Source organism: Protomyctophum bolini (assembly GCF_963924005.1).
Source record: "Protomyctophum bolini genome assembly, chromosome: 18".
NCBI classification, from domain to species: Eukaryota; Metazoa; Chordata; class Actinopteri; order Myctophiformes; family Myctophidae; genus Protomyctophum; species Protomyctophum bolini.
In genome coordinates this window covers 8,896,583-8,920,560 of record NC_137879.1, presented here as the reverse complement: position 1 = coordinate 8,920,560, position 23,978 = coordinate 8,896,583, and the positions used below count along the sequence as shown (strand labels likewise).

General features: G+C 43.2%; 2 protein-coding genes across 2 annotated transcripts; one reads left to right on the top strand and one right to left on the bottom strand.

The window, feature by feature from the left end:
• The first annotated feature begins 281 nt into the window (after positions 1-281).
• On the top strand, positions 282-4,046 carry bccip (BRCA2 and CDKN1A interacting protein). Its single transcript, XM_080789723.1, has 7 exons — positions 282-468; positions 966-1,040; positions 1,431-1,511; positions 1,817-1,909; positions 2,105-2,292; positions 2,918-3,089; positions 3,466-4,046. Exons 1-7 carry the CDS (start codon positions 337-339, stop codon positions 3,634-3,636), a joined length of 912 nt encoding a protein of 303 aa, XP_080645849.1. The 5' UTR covers positions 282-336; the 3' UTR covers positions 3,637-4,046.
• Positions 4,047-5,501: 1,455 nt separating this feature from the next.
• Positions 5,502-17,752, bottom strand: dhx32a (DEAH (Asp-Glu-Ala-His) box polypeptide 32a). The gene is made up of 11 exons (XM_080789708.1): positions 17,241-17,752; positions 14,732-14,925; positions 13,266-13,641; positions 11,188-11,424; positions 10,961-11,054; positions 10,413-10,562; positions 8,877-9,068; positions 8,211-8,351; positions 7,494-7,684; positions 6,926-7,116; positions 5,502-5,700 (listed from the first exon to the last, which is right to left on the bottom strand). The coding sequence occupies exons 1-11, from the start codon at positions 17,532-17,534 to the stop codon at positions 5,505-5,507; spliced, it is 2,256 nt and encodes a 751-aa protein (XP_080645834.1). The 5' UTR covers positions 17,535-17,752; the 3' UTR covers positions 5,502-5,504.
• Between the last annotated feature and the right edge of the window lie 6,226 nt (positions 17,753-23,978).

Genomic DNA, 23,978 nt, shown 5'->3' with positions numbered 1-23,978 from the left:
TAAAATAGTAGCTAATAACAAGAATTCATAATTAAATGCCACACAGACGTTAAGGTTTCTGGCCAATCATAAAATGTATACAACCTAAAATTGCCTTTTATCCCAAATGGTTTATTCCATGATTTGATCGACGTGAGACTGTGTGTGAAACTAAGCGATCATTTTGGCTCCGATCCGACGCTTACCAACAGCGCCGTGGTGATCGTCTGGAGCCACAATGGCGGCCACAGCGTTCCAGTTTCTCAGCAAGTTTACCATTATAAGTCCAGCTGCCCCGCCCCCTATCGTTGTCCCCCATGCCAGCGTGGTAAAGTCGACTAGTAGAGATACAGCAGCATGGCCTCCTCAGCTAAAAGACGAGCCGTAGGTATGGCAGTAAACCAACAGGACGACAGCGACAACTCGGACGACGAGGGCCTGGATGACGATGACTCCGGGGACAGCGAGGCGTCAGAAGAGATCAATGAGGTAAAGAATAAATAAAACATACATACTGTGTCTGCATGCATGGCCTATTAGCTAAGCTAGCTAGGACGGTAGCTATAAGCTAACCCAGCTGTCAACTTGGAAGCTGCTATAGTTGTTTTGCTATTTATCAGCAGGTTTATAGCAATGTATATCATAATAATGTAATAATACACTTTTATATAGCACCTTTCATGACATGAAATGTAGCTCAAAGTGCTTTACAGAGCAATACAAAATCAAAGCAAAAACATTAAAAATAATGGCAAAAAAGGCAGCGAATCAAGCAAAAGTGCTGCAAAACAGTGAGAACATGATCACGGAACAGATTTTAAAAGGCAACTAAAAGCATGACGATTGAAGAAATGGGTCTTGAGATGTGCTTTAAAGCTGTCTACAGAGGCTGCCTGTATATAGCATGTTATGTTATGGAATGTTATGTTTATATAGCATGGGATCTATATTAAGTGTTCACCTGTCTTGTTGTTGTCATCCATTAGGAGATTGTCGTGGACTTTGAAGCCCATAACATTGCACACACCGACTTCAACGGAATTAAGAAACTCCTGCAACAGGTATGTATATATCCCATTCTGACCTGAAATCAGATTCATACGAGGTTTCCACGGGACACACACTGGTCTGATGAACCCATTCTGACCTGAGATCAGATTCTAAAAAATGTCAGTCGTTCTTCGATTTTTCAAAAATAGCAGACCTACAAGCTCGTATCGCGCCACTCGGTGGCGCGATATGAGCTTGTAGATCTGCTATTTTTCAATAGGTAAAGCATAACATGATGCCAACACCAAAATGGGTGCCCGGTCAGAATGGGATATGTATGGATGGCCAAGTGATGCCAGTCCTACCTTCACATGAATTCCATTCGTGGTTCTTCTGCGTATGATTAATGTTCTCTATTGAAACCTCACCGTGACCTCTTCTCTTGCTTCGTTTCAACACAGCTCTTCTTGAAAGCCCATGTAAACATATCAGAAATGACTGACGTCATTATCCAGCAGAACCACATCGGAAGTGTTATCAGGGTAACGGACTTTTGTATTCTAATAATCAATCAGTGGTCAGAAAAAGTACTCCAATGTTTTACTTATAGTGAAAGTATCAATACTGCAATGTATTTACAAGTAAAAGTCTGTTAATCAGTATCAAGGGTAAAAGTACAAAAGTATTGGCATCAAAATATACTTAAGTATTTATTATGCTAAATGGCACATTTCACAAGTTATGTATAAAATGTATTGAATGTTGAAAATAGCAGATCTACAGAAGCCCTATTACATGCCCTGTGTCTGTCATGTAATATATGGTATTACTATATGTCTCGTTCTAGCAAGCAGAGGTACCAGAAGACAGCGATGAGGACGAGGTCGATCCAGAGGAGGTGTTTGGCTTCATCAGCATGCTGAACCTCACAGAGAGAAAGGTAATAATAGCACTTTACACTCGTTCTCGAAGAATCAACAATATTCCCTAGGTTCCCTGTTATGTTGCCTTGGGAGAACCCTGGAGATGAAAAGGACCGTATAAAAGGTAGTTGCTTTCTATCAACCAAACACTTTGTATGAAATCTAGAAATGCCCAGCTAACTTGTACTTGTGTGTGTTTTTCTGCCTGGCAGGATGTCCAGTGTGTGGAGGAGGTGAAGGAGATGCTCTTGGATCAGTGTGACAAGAGCTGTCCCCACAGTGTGACGGAGCAGCTGGAGCAGATCCTCAACGACACCAGCAAGCCCGTCGGTCTGCTGCTGAGCGAGCGCTTCATCAATGTGCCGCCACAGATCGCTCTCCCCATGCACAAACAGCTCCAGTGAGTCCCCCGTCTGTCCTCGTTATGTCCCCTGTCCCTGAGTCCCCTGTCTGTCCTCGTCATGCCCACCTGCACCGTTTGTCTCTCCTCAGACTGATTTCTCCTCAGACAAATCAAATGTATTTATATAGCACATTTAAAAACAACTCTCATTTGTACCAAAGTGCTTCACAAATACAATACAATTCAGTGCAGAAGACGTCGATAATAAAACAGGCATATAGGACAGAATAAAAGGAAAGGTGCAAGATCATGTCAGTGATGCAAAGGCTTGTGAATATAAAAATGTTTTAAGTTGTGATTAAAAAAAAAAAACTCAACGGAGGGTGCAGACCTAACATCGAGGGGAATGCTGTTCCAGAGTGGGGGCTGTGACGGCAAAGGCGAGGGCCACACATGCGTGATCGACATGGCAGGGGATGTCGGCCAACACGTGCCCGAGCCGCCAAGAGTTCAACCAAGCTGAACTTCACGCAACAATATGCAACATGATTTGTCTACGGAACTGTTTTTAGTCACACATGTGGGGGCCGTACCCTTATCCTCGGTGTCGTATGACGTGTCATGGTCAGGAGCATTTTAATGATGAAATAAATGTGAAAAATGAATGTCAATTGTTTTCCAGAGAGGAACTTGCAGAAGCTCAGAGGACAAACAAGCCGAGTGGGAAGTGTCACTACTGCCTGCTGATCAGTAAGACGTGCAAAGCGCCGACCAAGAGCATCCCGGCCAGAGGAGGCGCTCCTAAGGAAGAAGAGATGGAGTTCCTCAATGCAGAGGATGAGTTCTTCTATGAGGTATAGTAGTCCTTTTATACAGAACCCGTCCGAAACAATTTAGGCATTTTAGAAGACGCTCTCGTCAAGAGCGACTTGACGGATGTAAGATCGGGATAAGCATAGAACTCTATTCAACCAATAACATTAAGTAGAGTGCAGAGACGACAGTGTAGTGCCTTGAAGAACCTATGGTAAACAATTAACCTGGTATGTACAAAAAAAGTGAACTCCTTTAAGACCCATTTACATCATAACGCTGTCGCACAAAAAATAATAATTGCTGATTTCCAAGTCATCGGATGCCCAAAACAGGTTTAAAAAGAGTCGTTTTAAATGCACCCGTTAGTCCAGTCCATGGACAGTCAATCATTATTGCTTTCTGTCCTCCTTTTAGCAAGCCACAGTGAAATTCAACTACTCTGTGGAGGACGAGACAGACTCCTGTCTGAGTGGCAGGTGGTCCTTTGATGACATCCCCATGAAGCCCTACCGAACAGTGATGCTGATCCCGGCAGACAGAATGCCTGCCATCATGGACAAGCTGAAACAATACCTCAGTATGTGAAGCCATGAACAATAAACACTGAAGACCTATTATGTACAGATTGTGACACATTCTCATCAGCCCCCAGTGGACTCTTTTTGGAAACGGTCCCGTGCTAAATATTGGGGACAAAATACCCAAAGGGAAAATGCTTTGGGGAATAATCAGCCACAGTAATATTATTACTGTGTTGAGGCATAAGCCTGACTCTTTAAAACATGAATATGCCATGTGGAATTGATTTCTAGTGAGTTTGCTTTCACTATTAAAAAAAATCTCAATTTATGTAAACAGTCATCTGAGACGGTTCATACCGCAAAACAATTTATTTACAATTCATGTATCATTGAATAAGAAATTGTCAAACATTTAACATTTCATTATTTTATACCAGAAAGTTATCAAACAAGATTAAAAAAGGTTTCATTGTGTGTAATGTTGTGGAAATTCAATTAAGTATTGGCTCCAGTCTTGCAGAGCAGCATAAGTGTTGGGGTCAGTAGTCATTTTAGCCTATCCCATTATTACCTGAGAAGTTGCACCAGCTCTGAACAGACATGCCAACTATCCTCAGCACCTGACCTCTAGTTGAGGATGGCAAGGCACCAACAAGCAATCTACAAGCACATTCGCAACACTGCTTGTAGAAGCTATTTTCAGGACACCCATCGCGTGACATAGTGGCCCTGTGACATAAAATGGGCATACACAACTTGACACAGATGGCCCTAACCTCAAACAATGGTTAACTGGATCTTCCTGTGTGACAACAGTAACTCTCAGAGGACAGCATGTAGTTAGCATAGATTAAGAAACCCAGTAGATGAACACTGGCAGAAAATGGGGCACAGTGCCGTGGGGACAAAATAAGAACAAAGCTGCAGAGGGATAGGCTTGATAGTCTTACTTTACAGAATAGACTGGTCACACCCTCTGAATATGCTATTCTTTACCTGTAAATGACAAGCCCCTGTCCTGCAACTAGCCTGTGCACACAGTATGTTATAAAAAAAAAAGTATAGGGAATTGTGTAAATCCACACTTTTTTTCTACAAGTACACTACAGACTGGTAACAAATGTAAAATGTTTAGTTAATAGGTTGTGGCACCATGAGTCAGGGCAGCTTCAGTGAAGTTATCTTATAAGGGTTTCTTACCTCACTGGCACAACTGTCATCTTTCCCGGGAAAGAACTAGTATATTATGCATATTTTCTGTTGTGGTGTTGACTTAGGTTTCTGGAACTCTACTGGAGTGGTGGTGGGACACCATTCTAACGAATCAGTCCCTCGTTTGGTGTTCAACTGGGTTGGGATCTGGTAACTGTAAAGGCCATACAATACATAACATGATTCACATCACTGTCTGACTCATCAAATCATACAGTGAACCCTCGTGCCCTGTGGATGGTGGCACTGTCGTGCTGGAATAGATCGGTGATTCATCATGTGATGAAGGTGGTCACTCACTAACTTAGTATTCATTTGCAGTGACCTCTCCCTCAAACCTTAGATGGAGGCATTGTCCCTTTATAGTCTATGAGGACGAGTTGACCTAAACCATGTCAGACAAATAACCCACAGCATAAAGCTGTACAGTATATGCCCAGACTCAACATGATAGGATGTTAATGTCCGAATTGTGCCGTCCGAATTGTGCCATGCAAATATGTACTGCAGTACTGTAATGGGAGCAATCTGCATTTCATAGGTTTTCCTTTAATTATTCGCCCATGTGTTTACCTGTACAAAGTCCTTAATTCTGTGTAAATGAACTTTCAATGTTCCAGACGCATTATCAAAATGCTAAACATGAATATAAAAGCAAATCCTTTTGGCAACAGATGGAAGTGTATGTAGTGTACGTGTTCAGATTGACACGGGGCGCCTTCACTGGATCACACATCTGTCATAGGTTTGCTCAGCAGCGGTGCAGTCCTTATCACTGTCCTCCTGGGTGGCCGAGGAGGCCGTTTGTTCCTCACAGCTTCCAGTGCTGTCTCTGTCCAACACGTGTTGCAGTAACTCTTTGCTCTCACTAGAGGGCATGTTGTAGTAGAAGTACTGGGGTGCCATCTGAATGAACCTTGAACGACAACACACATGATCATGTACTGTATAGAAGAACTCACGTTTTAGTTAAAGTAAAAGTATCAATACTGCAATGTAGAAATAAAGTAAAGTAAAAAGTAAAATGCCAGTCAAAATGTACTTGAGTAAAAGTACAAAAGTATTGGCATCAAAATGTATTTTAAGTACCGCAAGTCAAAGTACTCATTGTGCTGAATGTCCCATTCCACAAGTTTGAAATGTATAAAAATAGCAGATCTACAAGCTTGCAGAGCGTCACATGGCCAAAATATATAAAGGGCTGAATTGATTAAAATCTACAAAGTAACTAAAGTTTTTAAATAATTATAAGAGTAAATGGTGCATTTATATAGCGCAGGGGTGCCCACATTCTTTTACTTGTGAGCTACTTTCAAAATGACCTCTCAACAAGATCTACCCACCAAAAATAAGTATTATCCCTTGCTGAAAATGTACTAATTGGAATTGGTAGGGGGTTTTATATGCAACGTATTTTATATGTAACGTCATAATGCAACTGACGTCTATGCTCAACACTCTTGAAAACAAAAGTATTGCATTGTGGGTGTGAGCTGACAGGCCCCTTTTGATGTCAATCAATCAAGTCACCTTAATTCCAAGGGGTAGATGCCAAAAATACTTTTACATTCTTTTTAAATTATATATATCTTTAGGGGCATGTCATCTACCTGCACAGCCTTTGTGATCTACTGGTACAGTAGATCACAATCTACCTTTTGGGCAGCCCTAATATAGCGCCTTTATCCAAGGCGCTTTACAATAGATTGTGCATTACGGTCCGGCATTATGGTCCGGGAATCAAACCAGGGACTCGCTGTCAGGCATATGATACACGCCCTAGCCACTCAGCTATCGGTTCACCCCCCCCCCCCCCCCACCCAATAATGTTTAGACCAAAATCCAATAGGCTAAAAAGAAAAGAAAAAAATAATGAACCACATGAATTCGAACGTCCTTAATATTGAAAATAACCTATCGTTACAACCTCTCAAAGCAAAACGTGAGCTTGTAGATCCACTATTTTCGCCAAAGATATTCCGTGTAAATGGAGAAAAGTAGGGAGCCTATCAGCCTAATATAGACCCCTGGGGGACACCGGTCAGCTAAGTGTATACAGTGTTGAAGTGGTTAGGTGTGATCAAATAAATAACCCAATAAGAACAACATAGCTACAGTCACAGTCTATACGGTTTACTTACGTTTCGGGGGATATTTCGGTGACGGTTCTTATGCAGTTGTTCTCCGACAGGGTATATTCATGGAATACGACCCACTCGGGCAGCGCCAGCTTGTGTGCTCGGTTGCCATAGCAGGAGAACGGGTGAACCTGCGCCATGTGCTTGTGCGTCAGCATGAAGTAATTCCCCGACCCGTCCACGTCTCGAGCAATCTACCAAAGAGGCAAATACTGTGGTTAAGTGTGAGAGAAACGTATCTCCATTATTATGTAAACTTATGTAAACTGACTGGCACCGTATTTCTTGAAGAGGTCCATGTCATGTGAGTGTCATTCATGGAAGCCACATTTATGCAGTGAAACATTTTATTGCCGCATTTTATTAACAAGCTCGTAGCGCGCCACCGAGTGGCGCACTACGAGGTTGTAGGTTTGCTATTTTTGAAAAAGAATTGAAGAGCGACTGACATAGAAGACATTTTTTTAAATCTGATCTCAGGTCAGAATGAAAACTGTCAAGGATGTAGAAGACATTTTTAGAATCTGATCTCAGGTCAGAATGGGTTCAGGCGTTTGAAACCACTACATACTTGCATGAAGAACCCGGCCAACAGAGCTCTCTTGGTGCTGTCGGTGTTGGACTTTGTGCCAAAGGACGGCTCAGAGATGGGGAGCTCGATCCGTTTCAGGATGTCGGTCAACTCGGACCGAATGGCATCGGCCGTCTTGAGGGCGCTGTGGTTGAGGAAACGGTCCCGGCACCATTTCTCATCAGCCGGGTCTGTGAAAACAGCACATTACAAAGAAGGTCAATCGAGTTCCGACATTTGAGGTTTTAATTTAATACATTTAACGATACAACCTCTTTAACAACACATTACTCTGTAGTGCATAATCATTGTCGTCTTGTTTCATATTTTTACACTTGGAATTGGCAGCAGGTGAATGTTTCTGCCTAGTTTCATGGAATTTCTCCATACCACATATATTTAATTAATTTTCCCGAATCCTTAATTTTGTTAGTTTCAGTTTATGAATATTGACAGGGGCTGTTGAATTGTCCATTTATACAATACAGTCTCATCTAGCCCCATGGTAAGACTACTTATAATGGTAATACCACATTTTGTGATCAAATATAACCTACAGTCCAGTGGATTTTGACATTTCATCACAGTCATTCGTTCACATTCGAGAACCACAAGAGTAAGGATGCATCACTGTCATTGCATCATACAGTATCAGTATTGCATAAATTCAGCTCTTTTAATTACACCGTAGCGATCCGTTTGACGGCTGCAACTTACGTGGCTCTCTTTGGCTTTGCTTGAAGGCATTGTAGATGTTTATGAGGGTGAAATGATCGCCGTCAGGGTGCTGGAACTTTCTGTGACACTGGACCGCCTCATGGGCCATGCCAGCAGGTGGCTCCACGAAGCAGCTTGGCGCTAAAACGCAGAAATCAATCAGTATTGTTAACCCCTTTTGGCCTGACGTCGAAATTTTTAAAATGTATGTAAAAACCGTATGTTTCTGTATCAGTGGTGCTCAATATTTCATGGCAAGGACCCCAAACATTATATGTAATATGCCTCCGACCCCCCATCTGAAATTATTGTTCCAGAGATTTGAGTTAAAAACGTTCGCTCTGAAAGAATAAATATATTCAAAGATTTGTGCCCCATTTTCACGATTTCTCAAAAATAGCAGACCTACAAGCTCGTAGCGAGCCACCGAGTGGCGCGCTACGAGTTTGTAGGTCTGCTATTTTTCAATAGCTAAATTATAACATAATGTTTAAAACACCAAAAGGGGTTCCCGCCCAAAATGGGTTAAGACAAGCTACACTGATCAAGGGCCATCTGCTTTATTGAGTCATTGTCCATATGGTGAAGCTAAGATGTGGTCCAAGACAGTATCAGTGGCATGTGGCAAATTATGTACAGTATTCCAAATGTCATGTCCATACACACCTGAGAGCATGGCGGCGATGGTCAGCATCTCACTTACACATTCAAACTCACAGGACGCCAGCAGAGCTTTGGCCATCTGCGGGTCCAGCGGGAACTCAGAGATGATGATTCCGATCTCGGACAAGTTGCCGTCGTTATCTAAAGCCGCGAGGTAATCCAGCTCTTCCAGAGCCTGCATGAGACCCTCGGGATCTGAGCAAATGGAATACAACAGTAAATAGTGTTAACATGTACAAGGCATCAGTACCAACATAAACAGATTATGTGGCAATGCATTTTAACCATGTCCCTGGTCATGTCCTATTAGGCGAACACGTGAAAATAGGCAAACAGTCGGCAAAAATTGGAGTACCGGTAGTTAAACAGACAAGTGAAATGTCTGTTTTTGAAGCCTACAGAAACTACCTTCCACAAAAAAACATAATACACTCCCTTACCCAAAGCATGTTCTGTGCATGACCGGCTACTATAAGCAAACATTCAGTGAAAACCAACTAGATCTACCAGCTCACAACGTATCTAAAACTTTGCAAGCTTGTACAGAGGATCAGCTATTTTTAGCTAAAACATTTCGTGTAGAGGGAAGGAGGAGTGGGCGAATCATACAACCCTGGAGGACCCTGATCAATGGGAGTATACAGTGTGGTACATTTTACGTCCTACTACGCAAGTACAAAAAGGCAGAACGCAATATATGAGCAGCAGCAGAATACGAGCAGCATATTTGGCCCGTACACTTACTCTTCATTGTGCCAATGGGTTGCCAATGTTCTAACGAGACAGACTGTGTAATCATTAATGAGCTGGCCTCTTTCCTCCGTTCTGTTCTCTGCCCAGCCTCATGGTAGGTCAGAGCACAGACAATGGTTGGTGACAGGACCCCGTCAGCTCAGCTAAAGCACGCCTGACTGGGCTCAAAGAGTTGCAGTAGCATTGAACACATGCAGATCCATCTTCTGAACCGCACTACTACCACAGGCCCAAAACAGCACCACAGTCAACCACAGACACGATCCACACCAGAAGGTCCAGCCGTCTTCTGGGAATCCCATTCCGAAGTCACCTGGTTTGAACCCCTCTCCTCCTGGCATCACTGAGCAACACACTGAACACCTGACTGCTCCTGATGATGAGCAGGTTGGTTGCCTTACATGGCTGCATCCATTGTCAGTGTGTGTGAAATGTGGATGATGGGTGCTATAAATGCAGACTATATACAATATATACACACACACCGCTGACAAGGTCTTGTGTTTTATGCCAGGACTGAGCAGCAGCCTGTGGGAATTAATTTGCCTTGAACACACTTTCCATTGAAAAGGCTCTGTGCATAACTGTTTCACGACGGTGGCATACCCATTTCCAGTTATCTTTGCTCGATTGGTGAAGCAGCAGATTTAAAATGGAAACACGTTATGACTCGTTTCTGAATTAAATCTGCGGCTGCACCAGCAACTTTGCCACCTTTTTGGGAAACTGGAACTACAGTTATGCATAGAGCCCACGTTCCGAACACTTGTGTTCACAGCCTCTCACCTGGCCTGTCGATGAAATCACAGTGTCGCAGGCCGGCTATCTCCATCCTCTTGAGGAAGAGGGCTGTGGACGTAATGTTGGAACCCAGGATCTGAGGCGGGTTCTCCGCAAGAAGCTGTCTCTCCTCGGGATATAAACAGAAACATTTACCTGCGGGGTAAACACAACAAAGGGGCTAAGTCTAATGGGGAAAAGGCGGAGTGGTTTCATATGGACGTAATTGACATCTGGTAAGCAAACAGCTCTGGAACACAGTCAGTGGCCTTAATGGCTGATTGAGATCAGCTGCACTTCACTAATGTGAATCACCTACTGTAATCTCAGAGCAGACAGATTGTCAAATATTGTTGCATCTCCTAGTAATCAGGCTGGTGTGCTGCAGCAGCACAATGTTGCTTCAATCAGTACTCAAAGCGTTGGCATATTGGCAATCATTTTACAGTTTTACGTGCCTATTTATTAGGTCAAAACATAAACTGTGATCGATTAAGAACGTCTCCCCTGCTCCTCAGCTTGGTGTACTAATCATCATCATTGGTGTACTAAACCTGTTGGTCCAGAGAGCTGCTTGCGGATGTCTGCTTGGCACCGACTAATAGGCTGAAGTACTTCTGAGTTAGCCCGTATCCTTGGGTTATACACCTACAGTAATAGAAACACATATTTAATATTATATACTGTAACAATCACATATTATAATATTACTGTACTTTAAAACACTTTAACGAATAACTAACAAAGTAATACATTACATTCCGGCACAACAACAACTTACAGATCTTTTCTCGACTCCTGTGTCAATGACGAAGCTGATGGAGTCGACAGCCCATAACATGCTGCCTCCCTGTGGGGCTGAGAGGAAGACCCTTCGGGACTTTCTGGGTCCGGGTTCTCCATAAGGAGGTAGCAGCTCTCCTTGCCCCGTGCACAGGGCCACGGGTACCATCTGACCCAGTTCAGCCCCCAGTCTGGTGCCCTCTCTCTGGAGGATGCTGTGGGCACACTCCACCTCCTGTAGACAAGAGTAGAGGGGATGGGATTTATTGTAGGCCCGAGCACTGTAAGCACTTTCATGACTATGTGCACCAGTTCAATACGAGACAGGCAAATCATTTACAATAACATCTCCCAAAGTTCCGTACTGGTCTGTGTCAGTTCTCCATCAGATACAGCTATGGCCCAGCTATGGAACACCTATACAGCAATCTCATCAAATTCTACTTCATTAAAAAATTTCAAACATAAGTTTAGGGCCCAACCGGCCCACTCAATTGACCAGATAACTTAATTATATTTCTTTGTATCATCTATTATTTTTGTTTTGTTCATGTTTTATATACTGCAATCATGTTTTCTGGATATTCTATATCTCATGTACAATGTTTCATTATAATTTATATAGGTAGAGGCCTCGTATAAGCCCCTTGGGGTTTTTTGCCTCAGCCTAGCACTTTACCCTTCTTATATTTATATGTTCACTGTGTTGTTTTTATACTGTGTATATGTGTAAATAAATACATCTACATAAACGGTCAGATTAAAAATATAAAGTGCTCACCCATATTGTTCAATATAAAGCATTTTAATCAGATCACATCCGATAATTTTTTTGCCATATGCTTTCAACTACGCACTCCTACCCCTATGTTGGGAGATGTACTGCACTCTGATACATTATAACTGTATGAGAAAATGGAGGAAGTCGCTCTGGATAACAATAATAAATAAACAAAAGTGTATGCTAAACGCCATCATTTCAAAGTGTAAATCTAAATCTAAACTGATTTTTAAGCTAGCTTTCTGCTGAATGTTGATGCTCCAAGTTCTACATGGTCTTTTTGTTCTATTGATTGTCTATCTCTTGTTTTATTCAGTCATAAAACAACCTGTTTAACTTGCGAAGATTTGCCAAAAAAATAAATCAATGAAACTGCTGACATTGCAGCCCTATCGACAAACTTCCAGGGTGTGTGAACTCACTGCTCTGCAGAGAGAGAGAGAGAGAGAGACAACGGCCCCCTAAACATAGGCTGTCGTTGTCATTGTAACAGAGTCCGCTGTCAAACATGATCAGTAAAAACAGTTGAGTGGGTGGGGGAAACTAGGTGCCATTCTGGGTGGATGGACAGGAGAGACTACATTATGTACAAATTGAGCCTGGGCGGCAGTGGGTCATGGGTAGAGTGGCCAGTAGACCGGCCCAGATGGGTACCGTGAGGTTCCCAGTTCGATCCCGGGCTTCCCCAGAGTCTTGAGCAGGCTGGTGCCTTGCATGGTTTCTACAGTATGTAAATCACTTTGGATAAAAGCGCTATACAGTATAAGTGCACCATTTACAAGACTTAACAACACAGAGACTGTAATTGACTGTAATCTATTGTCAATTACAGTGCATACAGTCCACTTACATTTGATTAAATTCATTTTCATTAAGTTCAAATCTTGGAAACTTGTCAATACAGCTGCAATTCACTCCAATCAAGTCACTCCAATCAAGTTGGTCAAGAATGCACCAAAACTCAATTGCGACATAAGGAACACCCCAAAAATAGTTTTTTGCTTTGTCGTTGTGGAGTATTGTGTGTCCATTAATGAGAAGAGACATATTAGATAGATACAGACTGAATTTCATTTCTCCAAGCACTTTACAAAGTAATTCCCATTCACACACACTTTCCCACACCGAGGGTGGCAAAAACCATGCAGAGGTTCATGTCATGCCATCCTCCCCAATTCTCCTCCCCGCTGAACAGAGTACGACTAAGGTTTAAGTGTAACAACCAAAAGACATGGAATCTCCCAAATGAATACAATTAAAACACATAAAAACATAACTCCTTAAGAACACCTCACCTGGGCAGAGGCCAGGAACACTGCGATGTCTCCCTCCTCTTTGGTGCGATGGATCTCCAGCACCAGCCTCAGCGCCGAGTAGAAGTAGTCCTTCTGGCTGCTGCTGCTGTAGACCACCTCCGCGGGGCGCGGGGTCTCCAGGTGGATGACCACGGGGGCGCTGCCGTAGTGGCTCAGCAGCTTGGCCGTCATGGGCGCAGCGGTCAGCACCACGGCCCGGAGCTCGGGCCTCTGGAGCAGGATGTCTTTGAGCAGACCCAGGAGGACGTCCGTGCTGACCGTCCTCTCGTGGGCCTGGTCGATGACCACGACCCCGTAGCGCTCCAGCAGGGGGTCGGACATCATCTCCCTGAGCAGCATGTCATCGGTGCAGTATCTGAATGACAGAATCATGGTGAAAATGAAAAGTAGTACAAAATGACATGATGTAAATAATATGAAGCAATGCGGTTATTGTATCAGATTAGATTACCGAATATTATTATCTGGTGCGATTAATAAAAAGCAAGGCTTTTGCACACCTACAGGCGACAGGTGCGTAGGAGAGGGTAAGGTGGCCGACAATGAAAGAGAACAAACACCCGCACACTGTCTTCATGTAGTGAAAAAACTTGAATTGGGAAACAGCAACGTTTCGTTTCTTTTTTGTATCTTTACATAAAGACAGTGTGCGGGTGTTTGTTCGTTTTCGATATGGTGCTATTAAAAGCAGAAAAACGTGAAAATCACAATAACACCGGTCTATATCGTGTAGTAGAGGTAGACTACATTTCTTGCTGCACCAAAGAGAATCTTTTGCATTCCCACCAGATGTAGAATTTCCAGGAAAATGCAGCCCCACCAAACACAATACGAAGCACCTGTTCAGGAAGAAGTGATATCTTATCTCAAGATGTGGTCATAGATAGCATAGACAGCATCTCATTCGATCTGGCCTAACCGTCGTTTACCTGACAGCTTCCCACACCGATATTCAAAAAAATATCTAATCTACCCATTTGCAAATGTACTGTGCAAATATCCCATCAACAGCAAAAGGGGGACACAAATATTATTATTACAGGTACTATTATTACAGGTGTGTGATTATGCTTGTGGTGACAGTTGTGACTTCAGTTTCATTCTCCGAAAGGTGACGACGAACGAGTACACTCAACTCATTTTGGGCGGGAAATTTCGCTATTTTTGAAAAATCATGAAAATGTTTATTTCAGAAAACTGGAGGATTTAGATTTTTAAAAATATTTCGAGTTCAGGCCTAAATTAAGTTAAAACTCTTCACAGGAAACACGTGAAGCAGCTACACTCGCTTGTGGTCAGCTCTGAAACGTTACCCCGCTGAACTAGCCTCGCGGAGGCCATACTGTACAGTATATCTGCCTGGGGTCATTTGCATTGCAAAGGCAGATATTAAGTCTGGCTATACGCGAGGAGGCAACCGCTGAGCAGCAAGGCCACACACAGACCTCAAGACGGTGTCCGAGGAGCAGCAGGTCTGCTGTGGGATGGTGTAGCCCACTTCGTGGCCTATGTTGACGTCCATCTCGTCGGCCACCCGCAGCGCCAGGTTCACGACCTCCTGCCTGTGGATGTGGGTGCACACCACCGCGCCATGCTGGTACTGGGCCGAGAGGCAGAACTCGGCACACCACTGGGGGATCTGGAAGGGAAGAGATTCAACACTTTGTTATTTATTGTCGCGACCGCTCAGCGTCGCCTGGAATTTTGGGGGAACATATATTTACGCAGAGACATTACAGCAAGCCACATGCAGTCACTACATCAAAAATGGAAAAAAAAACATTTGACATTCTATAACAGTTACAGCACCAATATGGTTAAAAGTAAGAAGGCAGACGGTGAATCTCTCATTAACACAGTGGTAGTGAGACTAATGAGTTAAACAAGCTTATGTATTCTAATCCCATCTGAGAGAAGAGAGAGAGAGAGAGAGAGAGAGAGAGAGAGAGAGAGAGAGAGAGAGAGAGAGAGAGAGCGCCTTTAACAAAGCCTTTATTTAATCTTTTGTGTACACTCACATATTCTTCAGGACATTTCTAGAAATGTCATGCTTTGGGTACTCACAACAATATTAAAACCCATGTTTTTTATTTTTTTCTCTTAAAGAGATCAAATCTGTGATTCTTGCTCAATGCTACACAAGAGGTTCTAGAGAGAGAGAGACACACACACACACACACACACACACAAATGTCATCAGTAGCCTCGTAGAAGAAACACCAGCATTATTATCTGTACACAGTCACACCACAACAACTTAGAAATCCATGGAGGGGATCGGGTCAGGATGGTGTCAGCAGTATAAATAATAAACACCGTAACACACAGCGACAGGGGGATATACTATGGTATTATCCCCCTCCATAATGCACAAATTGCTTTGGCAGCATGTAGTAGCTCCTGTGAATCGGGGCTTAGCGGTGGGAGGTCCCCTAACACCCCATGCTGCCAGGAGCTTTTGTGCCCGTTATGCACAGACACAGCCAGGCCTGATGTAGCCTGGCTGGTCAGCCACATGGAGGACAGTAGCCTGCCTGCCCTACAGGAGGCTTTGTGCCTGTTATGCACAGACACAGGCCTGATGTAGCCTGGCTGGTCAGCCACATGGAGGACAGTAGCCTGCCTGCCCTACAGGAGGCTTTGTGCCTGTTATGCACAGACACAGGCCTGATGTAGCCTGGCTGGTCAGCCACATGGAGGACAGTAGCCTGCCTGCCCTACAGGAGGCTTTGTGCCTGTTATGCACAGACACAGGCCTGATGTAGCCTGGCTGGTCAGCCACATGGAGGACAGTAGCCTGCCTGCCCTACAGGAGGCTTTGTGCCTGTTATGCACAGACACAGGCCTGATGTAGCCTGGCTGGTCAGCCACATGGACAGTAGCCTGGCTGGTCAGCCACATGAAGGACAGTAGCCTGCCCTACACAACAGCATGATCTGCTGAGCTGGGCAGCTTGTTCACACTTCACCCAGGCATACCTGCCTGCCCCACTCCCTCTCTCTCTCTGGGGAGATATGTGTAAAATAAATCCTTCCTTCTAATCTAAAGTCATTCTGTTATGTTAAGTATATGAACTGAACAAATCATTCTCAATAAAGTAGTATGTAAGTAAGTAATAGCATGGAAAGCTTGTTTGTTTACATGTCACTCTAGCAAAGTGATTGATCCGTGTCTGTCGGTATGTCTATAGCCCTCACTTGCCCCACAGCAAGGGCTTCGGGCTCCCAAATGACAAAAGGTAACACCCTTCCCCCACATTTGTAAACAGTGCTGGACAAGTCACAGTACATTCAGCACACACTGTTTTTTTATGGTAGCTAAAAACTCTGCCTCAGATAGAGGTACAGTAGTGTTATAATGTAACAGGAAGATAATTTGATTACAAAAATTTAATAAATCCAAATTAAGGGATGCTGCTAGCAAGAATAGACCTGTATATGGAATCAATTGTACAGCTGGATGAGTGTACTATGAATGTGGACTCACAATGCAATTATCATCCAAATTAATATGCAATGTTAAGTTTGTCTCCAATCTAAAAGGCAGGAAACATAAGGAACTTAACAAGGAAGATGGTTGTTGATTGGTGATAGGCTAGCCTCGGAAACCCAGACGTTTTATTTCCTGGAAGAGAGAAAGTGATAGGCCTACTGCAAGGAGTCTGCACTATTCCCATTGGCATTCCCATTGGCCCAGATCTGAAAACAAAATAGCTGCATGTAATATCAGATTCCATGTCGCTATGTTTAGAGCACAGACTGTAGTTTAGAGACTGCCAACTGTCACTGCATGTAAAGTTAAGTATCCAACAGCGTTGCTCAAGAGGTACTAAACTGCAGAATAGTTGTGAATAAGTAACTTACAATAAAATCACAAGTGGGTCAATTATAACTTCCTGGGAGAAAAGACAACTTGTGATCTGCATGTGCACATGCATTGACAAAGAAAACTCACTTGTGTACTTTCCCCAGTGTTTACTGCTCCAGACACAACAACGAGTCGATTGTTCACCAATGCGTCCATGAACTGGCACCTGACCTTCCATACTGGCAACGTTTGCCTCTCTTTCAGCAGCTTGTAGTAACGCGACGAAAAGGGCAGTCCGTCGAACTTATTTAATTCGAGGTCATCCCCGAACGCAAACGCCTGATCGTCCAGAGGAACTCCTGCCGCTGCTGCATCATCGTCTTTAGGGTGAATGTCGTCTCCATCTATTAATTGATTGTCTCCTGACATGACGTCTGTCATGCTGATGATGGCACAAAAAGTCCGGAGCGCCGCAACAGTTGTGTTGACAAGAACGATTCATTGATAAAACTCCACTCTCCTCTTCCACTGCCGATGCTGAGTGATCCGGAACATAATACTATCACTCTCTCGATCACCAACGTTTGAAAGTAGCCTAAAAAATATATTGTTTTCTTTCGTTAAAACTTTCTTTAAAATAAATAGTTTGGAGGTAGTGGTGGTAGGTAGTCCCGTCCGGCTTGCGCTCTGGTGAATCCCAGATTCCCAGTAGCCCACCCCCACAGCTTTCTGTGCGTAATTGTAATCAGCGTGGCTACTGGCTACACACACCGACACACCCACGTGTTGATTTGCATACCGCTGTTATCATACAATATACTATAAATTCTATAATACGCCCATAATCCTCCGGTAAGCGGTAGCCTAACTGAATTAGTGCATTAAAAGTACAAATAAAATACATGTACAGTTTGGAGTGCAGCATGTTTTGTTTTGTGTCACTTGTTTGTGGTTTGTGCTGCTCTATGAGCTATACAGTAGCTTAATTTTGAGCATCTCTGGCACTGATATAAGTTATAAAGTTTCATCAGCACTAGTATTGTGGGAGAAATATGGGAAGTGTTTGCAACATATAGTCTTTGGTTTGCCCAAGCTGAAAGCTTTTTGCTTTGTTTCTGATGTGAATTCATTAAAATTGTAGGTCTGTTGCAGATGATTCCTATAGGAACTAAACAATTTTCAACTCTGTCCTGATAGCTTGAGGGAGCATTGAGCATTCATTCTATGATGTCAAATGTCAATACAGCTCCAGAGAATTAGCTTTTCCAGTCTGTCTGTGATGACTCGGGGATGAGTTTATCCATTTTAGTGTTTCTGTAATACATTTTCTTTCAGTGTAACCAGAAAACCGCACCCACTGCTATATTGTTTTCTCCCCTTTTTCTAAATGGCTTAAAATGTTCACGCTGTTAACCACTTAGATCCTCAATACTTAGTAGTAGTCTTGCCCAAGGATACTTCGACATGTAGACAGGAGCCAGGATTTGAACACCGACCAACAGATCATTGGACAACCTGATCAACCTCCTGAGCCACAGCCACCCAGTTCATTGGAGCGGCGTGTATCTTATGGAGGCTGCCATTTTGAGGGTTTGGCGAAAGGGCCTTTCTGTGTGGAATTTGCATGTTCGTTCTCCCTGTGTCCCCGACTCCCCTAGGGTAGGTACCCTCACAAAACACATTCAGTAACCCTGGTCTCTATACCTGTTCCTTCCACGCGATATGTCCTACCGAGGACACTCCCCACTGCCTGTCAGGTGATAAGAAGCGGCCTAAGGCCTGACTCACACCTTCACAACAGATTGATGTATAGCTGATGCATGAGACTTGTTTACTGATGCAAGCTCGCAATGCATTTCCAATGGGAGTTACATGGTTTGGCACAACATTTTTGTTGTATGAGGGGGAGGGGGGCAGTCGAAACACAGCCGAAAGCATTCATCAATGTTGTATGCTAGATCGAAAGGTGTGAGTGAAGCCTAAGGATGCATGAGCTCAGGTCGGGGCTCTCCCCAGGTTGGGAGAGTAGCGCTCAGGATTACAGTTTAGGGCAATTGGCAATTTGGCACCATCTACTTGAGCTTCTGCTTCAGAAAGTGGACTTTGGAAAATAGCGGTCAGTCACCACATCAAAGGCTTAACTACAATGATGCGAGACAATAAACATGGTTAAATGACACTAATAAAGAACATACACTACTTCCTTTCCTAAATGGGGTAGTTGACACATGTATTAGCCTTGGCCCGGGTTGGCCTAGCAGTCCGGGAACCTATAGGCTGTTAAGCCCGACAGCGTATTGCGGGTTCGAGTCCAAACGACCTTTGCTGCTTCCCCAATCTCTCTCTTCATTTCCTGTCAAACCTATACTTAGTCTAATCTATATCCATCAATAAAGGCAAAGCCCAACAAATATCTTAAAAAATATATATATATATCAATAGCCTAGTAAGGAAAGGAGTCTGATTTGAATACTATTCGAATATGCCGGTCATCGGACTCATTTAAATGAATTGTGGATGCTATTGAGGGTCGGGTATGGTGTTTGCAAGAAGACCATAGTTCTTTCCAGCCAGTTTATATCCTATACTGTAGGTGTTTAATTGAGCGCTTTGGTGTCAGATATCAAGTGGGTCATCTCTCCACTCTTTACAATGGGACTGTACTCACATAGCCTGCAGCAGGGCTTCAGTTCTTGTAATAGGATGACTTACTGTAATATCATATTGGGTCTCTCCATCCTTTTCAAGTTGAACTTTTTAATGTAGCTATGACTTCATCCTATCACCAGGAGTTCCTGTTACACACACAAACACGCGCACACACACACGGTCACACACACACACACACACACACACGCACGCGCAAACGCACACTATTATATTTATACTGCCGAATATTTGCCACGATGCCACCTGCTCTCAGATGTCGAAGAATGGCTGCAGCTGTGTAGTTCTAATTGTTGTCTCTTTCCCCCGTTACTGCAATGAATGTCACGAAGACAAATTCCTATCAACTCTGTTGAAATGGCAATAAAATAATCTTGAATCTTGAATCTTGAATCTTGAATGTTTTAAAAACATGGAACTGGCTGAAGTGGCTGTGCATCGTGGCAAATATTCGCCGGTGTGGCCCTGTGCCAGTACCCGGATGAGTGAGACCTCATCTTGGAGCTATATAGATGAATTCAGGAACGGGTCTCATGGTAGAGTGACTGATGTTAGTCTGCCTCAAACGTTACTCTTTTGCCTGCTTTTTACTAACACTAACTGTTAAGTTGCCTGAACGGCCAGGGCTCCAAGAACAGTCAGAAATTTTAGTTAAGGGCTTTTATTTCCCCCCAAACTCCTCCACCAAAAGTCCATACAATTGTTCAGTACTTCAGTGCAATAATTCTCAATAGCAAACAATATTACAGGCAACAAAATAAAGAAAGGACAAAAAGATAAATAAATACAGGATGAGAACTCTCTTCAGGCTGTACCTTGATCCCACATGGCCGTGTAGCTCTCCCTCAGGGATGTTATCTGTGTCAAAGCCCACATCCAACTTGTCCATCCCTGTAGCCTCCCTTAAATAGGAGTGGATCCTACCATGCACAGGAAACAATCAATTAGAAACCCGTCTTCTCCATAAATACTTTCAATATAAATACTTCCATAAATAACGCCTTGCATAAAAGTAACCTGTACATTCCTAAATAATGCGTTACAATTAAACAAATATAAATAAGCCTGAAAACTCAATGACAAATACTCAAAGCATAAGAAGAAACTCCCCTCTCCTGCATAGCCCCTTCCTACTCAAGGGAAATGCCACCAGCAGTGCAGGAGAGACAATTTGCAAACAATCAGTGAACATTTAAATACCAACACACCCTAAAACATTAAAACATTAGTCCTTTCATGTTATAGAGAGCAGTTTTATGTATATAGGGCACGGGTTGCCCCATGACACTAACATTACAAAGATGCCCAGAACACCGGGATGAACCTGTGTAGTTTGTGGCTGCTCCAACAGTAGTGGCAACATTAAAAAAAACTAAAAGAAAAGTCAAAATATCCACTGAGACCAGGAGTCTCTCTCTCTGTGCGAGTATGTGTGTGTGTGTGTGTGTGTGTGTGTGTGTGTTTGTTTACTGGAACATGGGGCGACAGTAAACCTCATCGTGCTTTGTGGTGAGCAGCTTGTCCACGCTGCCCCTGATGGAAGTCAGGATGCTGTGCAGTTCCTCAGGGGTCTCCTCGGGCATAACAGGCACTCTGTACACTGTACTACTCGGAGTACACCTGGATCCTGTACAGTGTACAGGATCCAGGTGTACTCCGAGTAGTCCCTGCATCCCCATAGTCCCTCTGCAGCCGTACACCAGGGAGACAATTTACAATTTAGGCATTTAGCAGACGCTCTTAATCCAGAGCGACTTACATTACGCAGTAACAAAAAGCATGGCATAGTACATCAATCACTTAAATAAAAGTAGTTATCATGAAACATGCGTAAGCTAAGAACTGTCAGTGGGGAGTGTTGGCTGATGAATGAATATCAACATCCTAATACAGGGGGGTCAAATTATGACAGGCAATTCCTCCTGACCCCCAGTCAAAAAACACTTTGTTTGAAATAGACACTCATGCTTTCTAAGATGTGATTTGGGGTCCTAAGGATGAATACAAAATTAATAGGGAGGAGGAGTAGGAAGGAGGAGTAGGAAATGTAGACCCTGTTGGCCACCTATTGGTTGATAGGGAGTACTGCCTGAAGCTCATACTTTAGGATTATCTCCCCTGGATAAACTTGTGGAGGTACTCTCCCATGCGGGATACGGAGGTACTCTCCCATGCGGGATACGGAGGTTCAAGTCCCGGATAGTACATGAAACCTACAGATTGCAGCTTTAAATAGTACAAAAGGACCCCAATGGAAACAAGCCATACGCTTTCTTGGGTTTTGACAGACCTGGTATTGAACTGTATTTTCCTGTGCTTTTTTCTGCAAACTGCTAATAAAGTAGCCTGTTCAATCAACCAAAATGTATGCATGTACATTTAAATTAGTAAAGAAATTATCGTGTTGCTCCGTAGCAGATATCAAACACGAGGAAAACCAAGGCCAGATATATGTAATATAGTATTAGTATATTCACCCTGGTGGGATCAAAGTTCTGCTGAACAGCAGGCTGGGGGCCTTTGCCAGGCTTGAGGACCTGAGCGTTGGCTGCCAGAACACACAGCAGAGTCACAGAAATCACCTGGATGGCCTTCATCTTCTCACAGAACCTGCAGAGAATATCAGAGGTTTGTACTTGTGAAGGCTAAATACAACAGAGCATAATTCATGATTCATCGATAATGCAGAAATTATTTCAGACAAAGAATAATAGCTGAGGAAAGAGCCATAGAGTAATGGTTGAGACAGTCACGAAGCAGTGAAAGGTCCTGAAAGATACATAACGTCTGTCTTACCCAATACCCAATCTTTCTGTTTCATGAACACAAGGCTGCTGTACTTTATATACCTCATACTAAGCACCTACCATATGGGGCTATAGTGGAGTAGAAGAAAAAGTACCTGAAAACTGTACTGTTAGTTACTTTACACCAGCACTTCTAACGAGGAGTGACATGTCAGCCAGGTGGAGTCACACTCCAACACTCACAGAGGTCACGGTCAGGGTCAACGCCCTGTAGCTCAACCTGCCTTTTCATGCTGTCACAACTCTGCAGCGAGAGTGAAACCCGACACCTTTATTACCACTAGCAACTGACCTGTGCCAAACCCTGCTTACTCACTCATACACGCACGCACGCGCACACACACACACACACACACACACACACACACACACACACACACACACACACAGACTTGTTGTGTTTGCGTGCGAGCATAGGCCTGCCTCTGATTGGCCTACCGACACTGCCCGTCTTGACTGTCCTCCGAGATGCGAGGTTACTCCGTGGTGGCAAACGAGATTCACGCTTGGTTGAGTAGGGACTTCACTCTAGGGTTCTATTCTACTAGTGTAGTGTCTTTTCTGTTTTCTGTTATTGTGGTGAAAGCTTTGACTGAAAACAGCAGACATGCTGGGGTTAGGGCGCTTTCCTTTGCCAGAGGCTGTCAGGTCATAGGTGTAAAGCTTTTTCCCCCCTTTTTAGCTTAGATATACAGTTGGGCTAAGTATCCTTCCTCTCTGGAAGTCAGGTGTCATTTTACAAAACAAGTCCTAAAATGTTAAGATTAACATGTGCTTTAAAACATATTATAGCATAGTAGTGTAGTAATATAGTAGTAAGGTTCCTGATGGGGTCGAAAACCAGCAGTAGGATAGAGAGGTCCTGGTAGACTCAAAACCAGCAGTATCATATCACTGATAGGAGATAGATAAGATAACTAGGCAGACAGTACTACTACCAGTGGTCCAGTTTGGAAGATTTCTTAAAAACTCAACATGCTATCCGTACCTACTGCCTACCAAAAAACAGCATGCTGTGAGGAATCGAGGATCACCAACAACTATGACTCACAACTTACAAATGTCACTTTCAGAGTGATTCAGAGTCTGACAACACTGAAGATGTGACAAAATTACGCATTATTTAACTCAAGTAAATGACACCTATTAAATATATGTTGCTATTGCTAGTCATGTCACGTGTCTGTGTCACACACACACACACACACATTTGAATTATTTTATTTGGATCTGCACAAGATGCGTAATACAATAGACCCAAACACTGATCAGAACATTATATGGTCCAACCAGATATAGCTGCTGCACATGCTTAACACACAGAGGGAAAAGAAGAAGGAAAAAAATAATTATATATATATATATATATATATATATATATATATATATATATATATATATATATATATAT

Coding starts and splice junctions, on each gene's coding strand:
- dhx32a (XM_080789708.1), bottom strand. CDS start 17,534: ATGACAGACGTCATGTCAGGAGACAATCAATTAATAGATGGAGACGAC. Junction 10,563..10,960: donor GCAGCTCTCTGGACCAACAG/GTTTAGTACACC, acceptor TTTACCCCGCAG/GTAAATGTTTCTGTTTATAT. Junction 5,701..6,925: donor ACCGAAATATCCCCCGAAAC/GTAAGTAAACCG, acceptor TTGTCGTTCAAG/GTTCATTCAGATGGCACCCC.
- bccip (XM_080789723.1), top strand. CDS start 337: ATGGCCTCCTCAGCTAAAAGACGAGCCGTAGGTATGGCAGTAAACCAA. Junction 1,041..1,430: donor TTAAGAAACTCCTGCAACAG/GTATGTATATAT, acceptor GTTTCAACACAG/CTCTTCTTGAAAGCCCATGT. Junction 1,512..1,816: donor ACATCGGAAGTGTTATCAGG/GTAACGGACTTT, acceptor GTCTCGTTCTAG/CAAGCAGAGGTACCAGAAGA.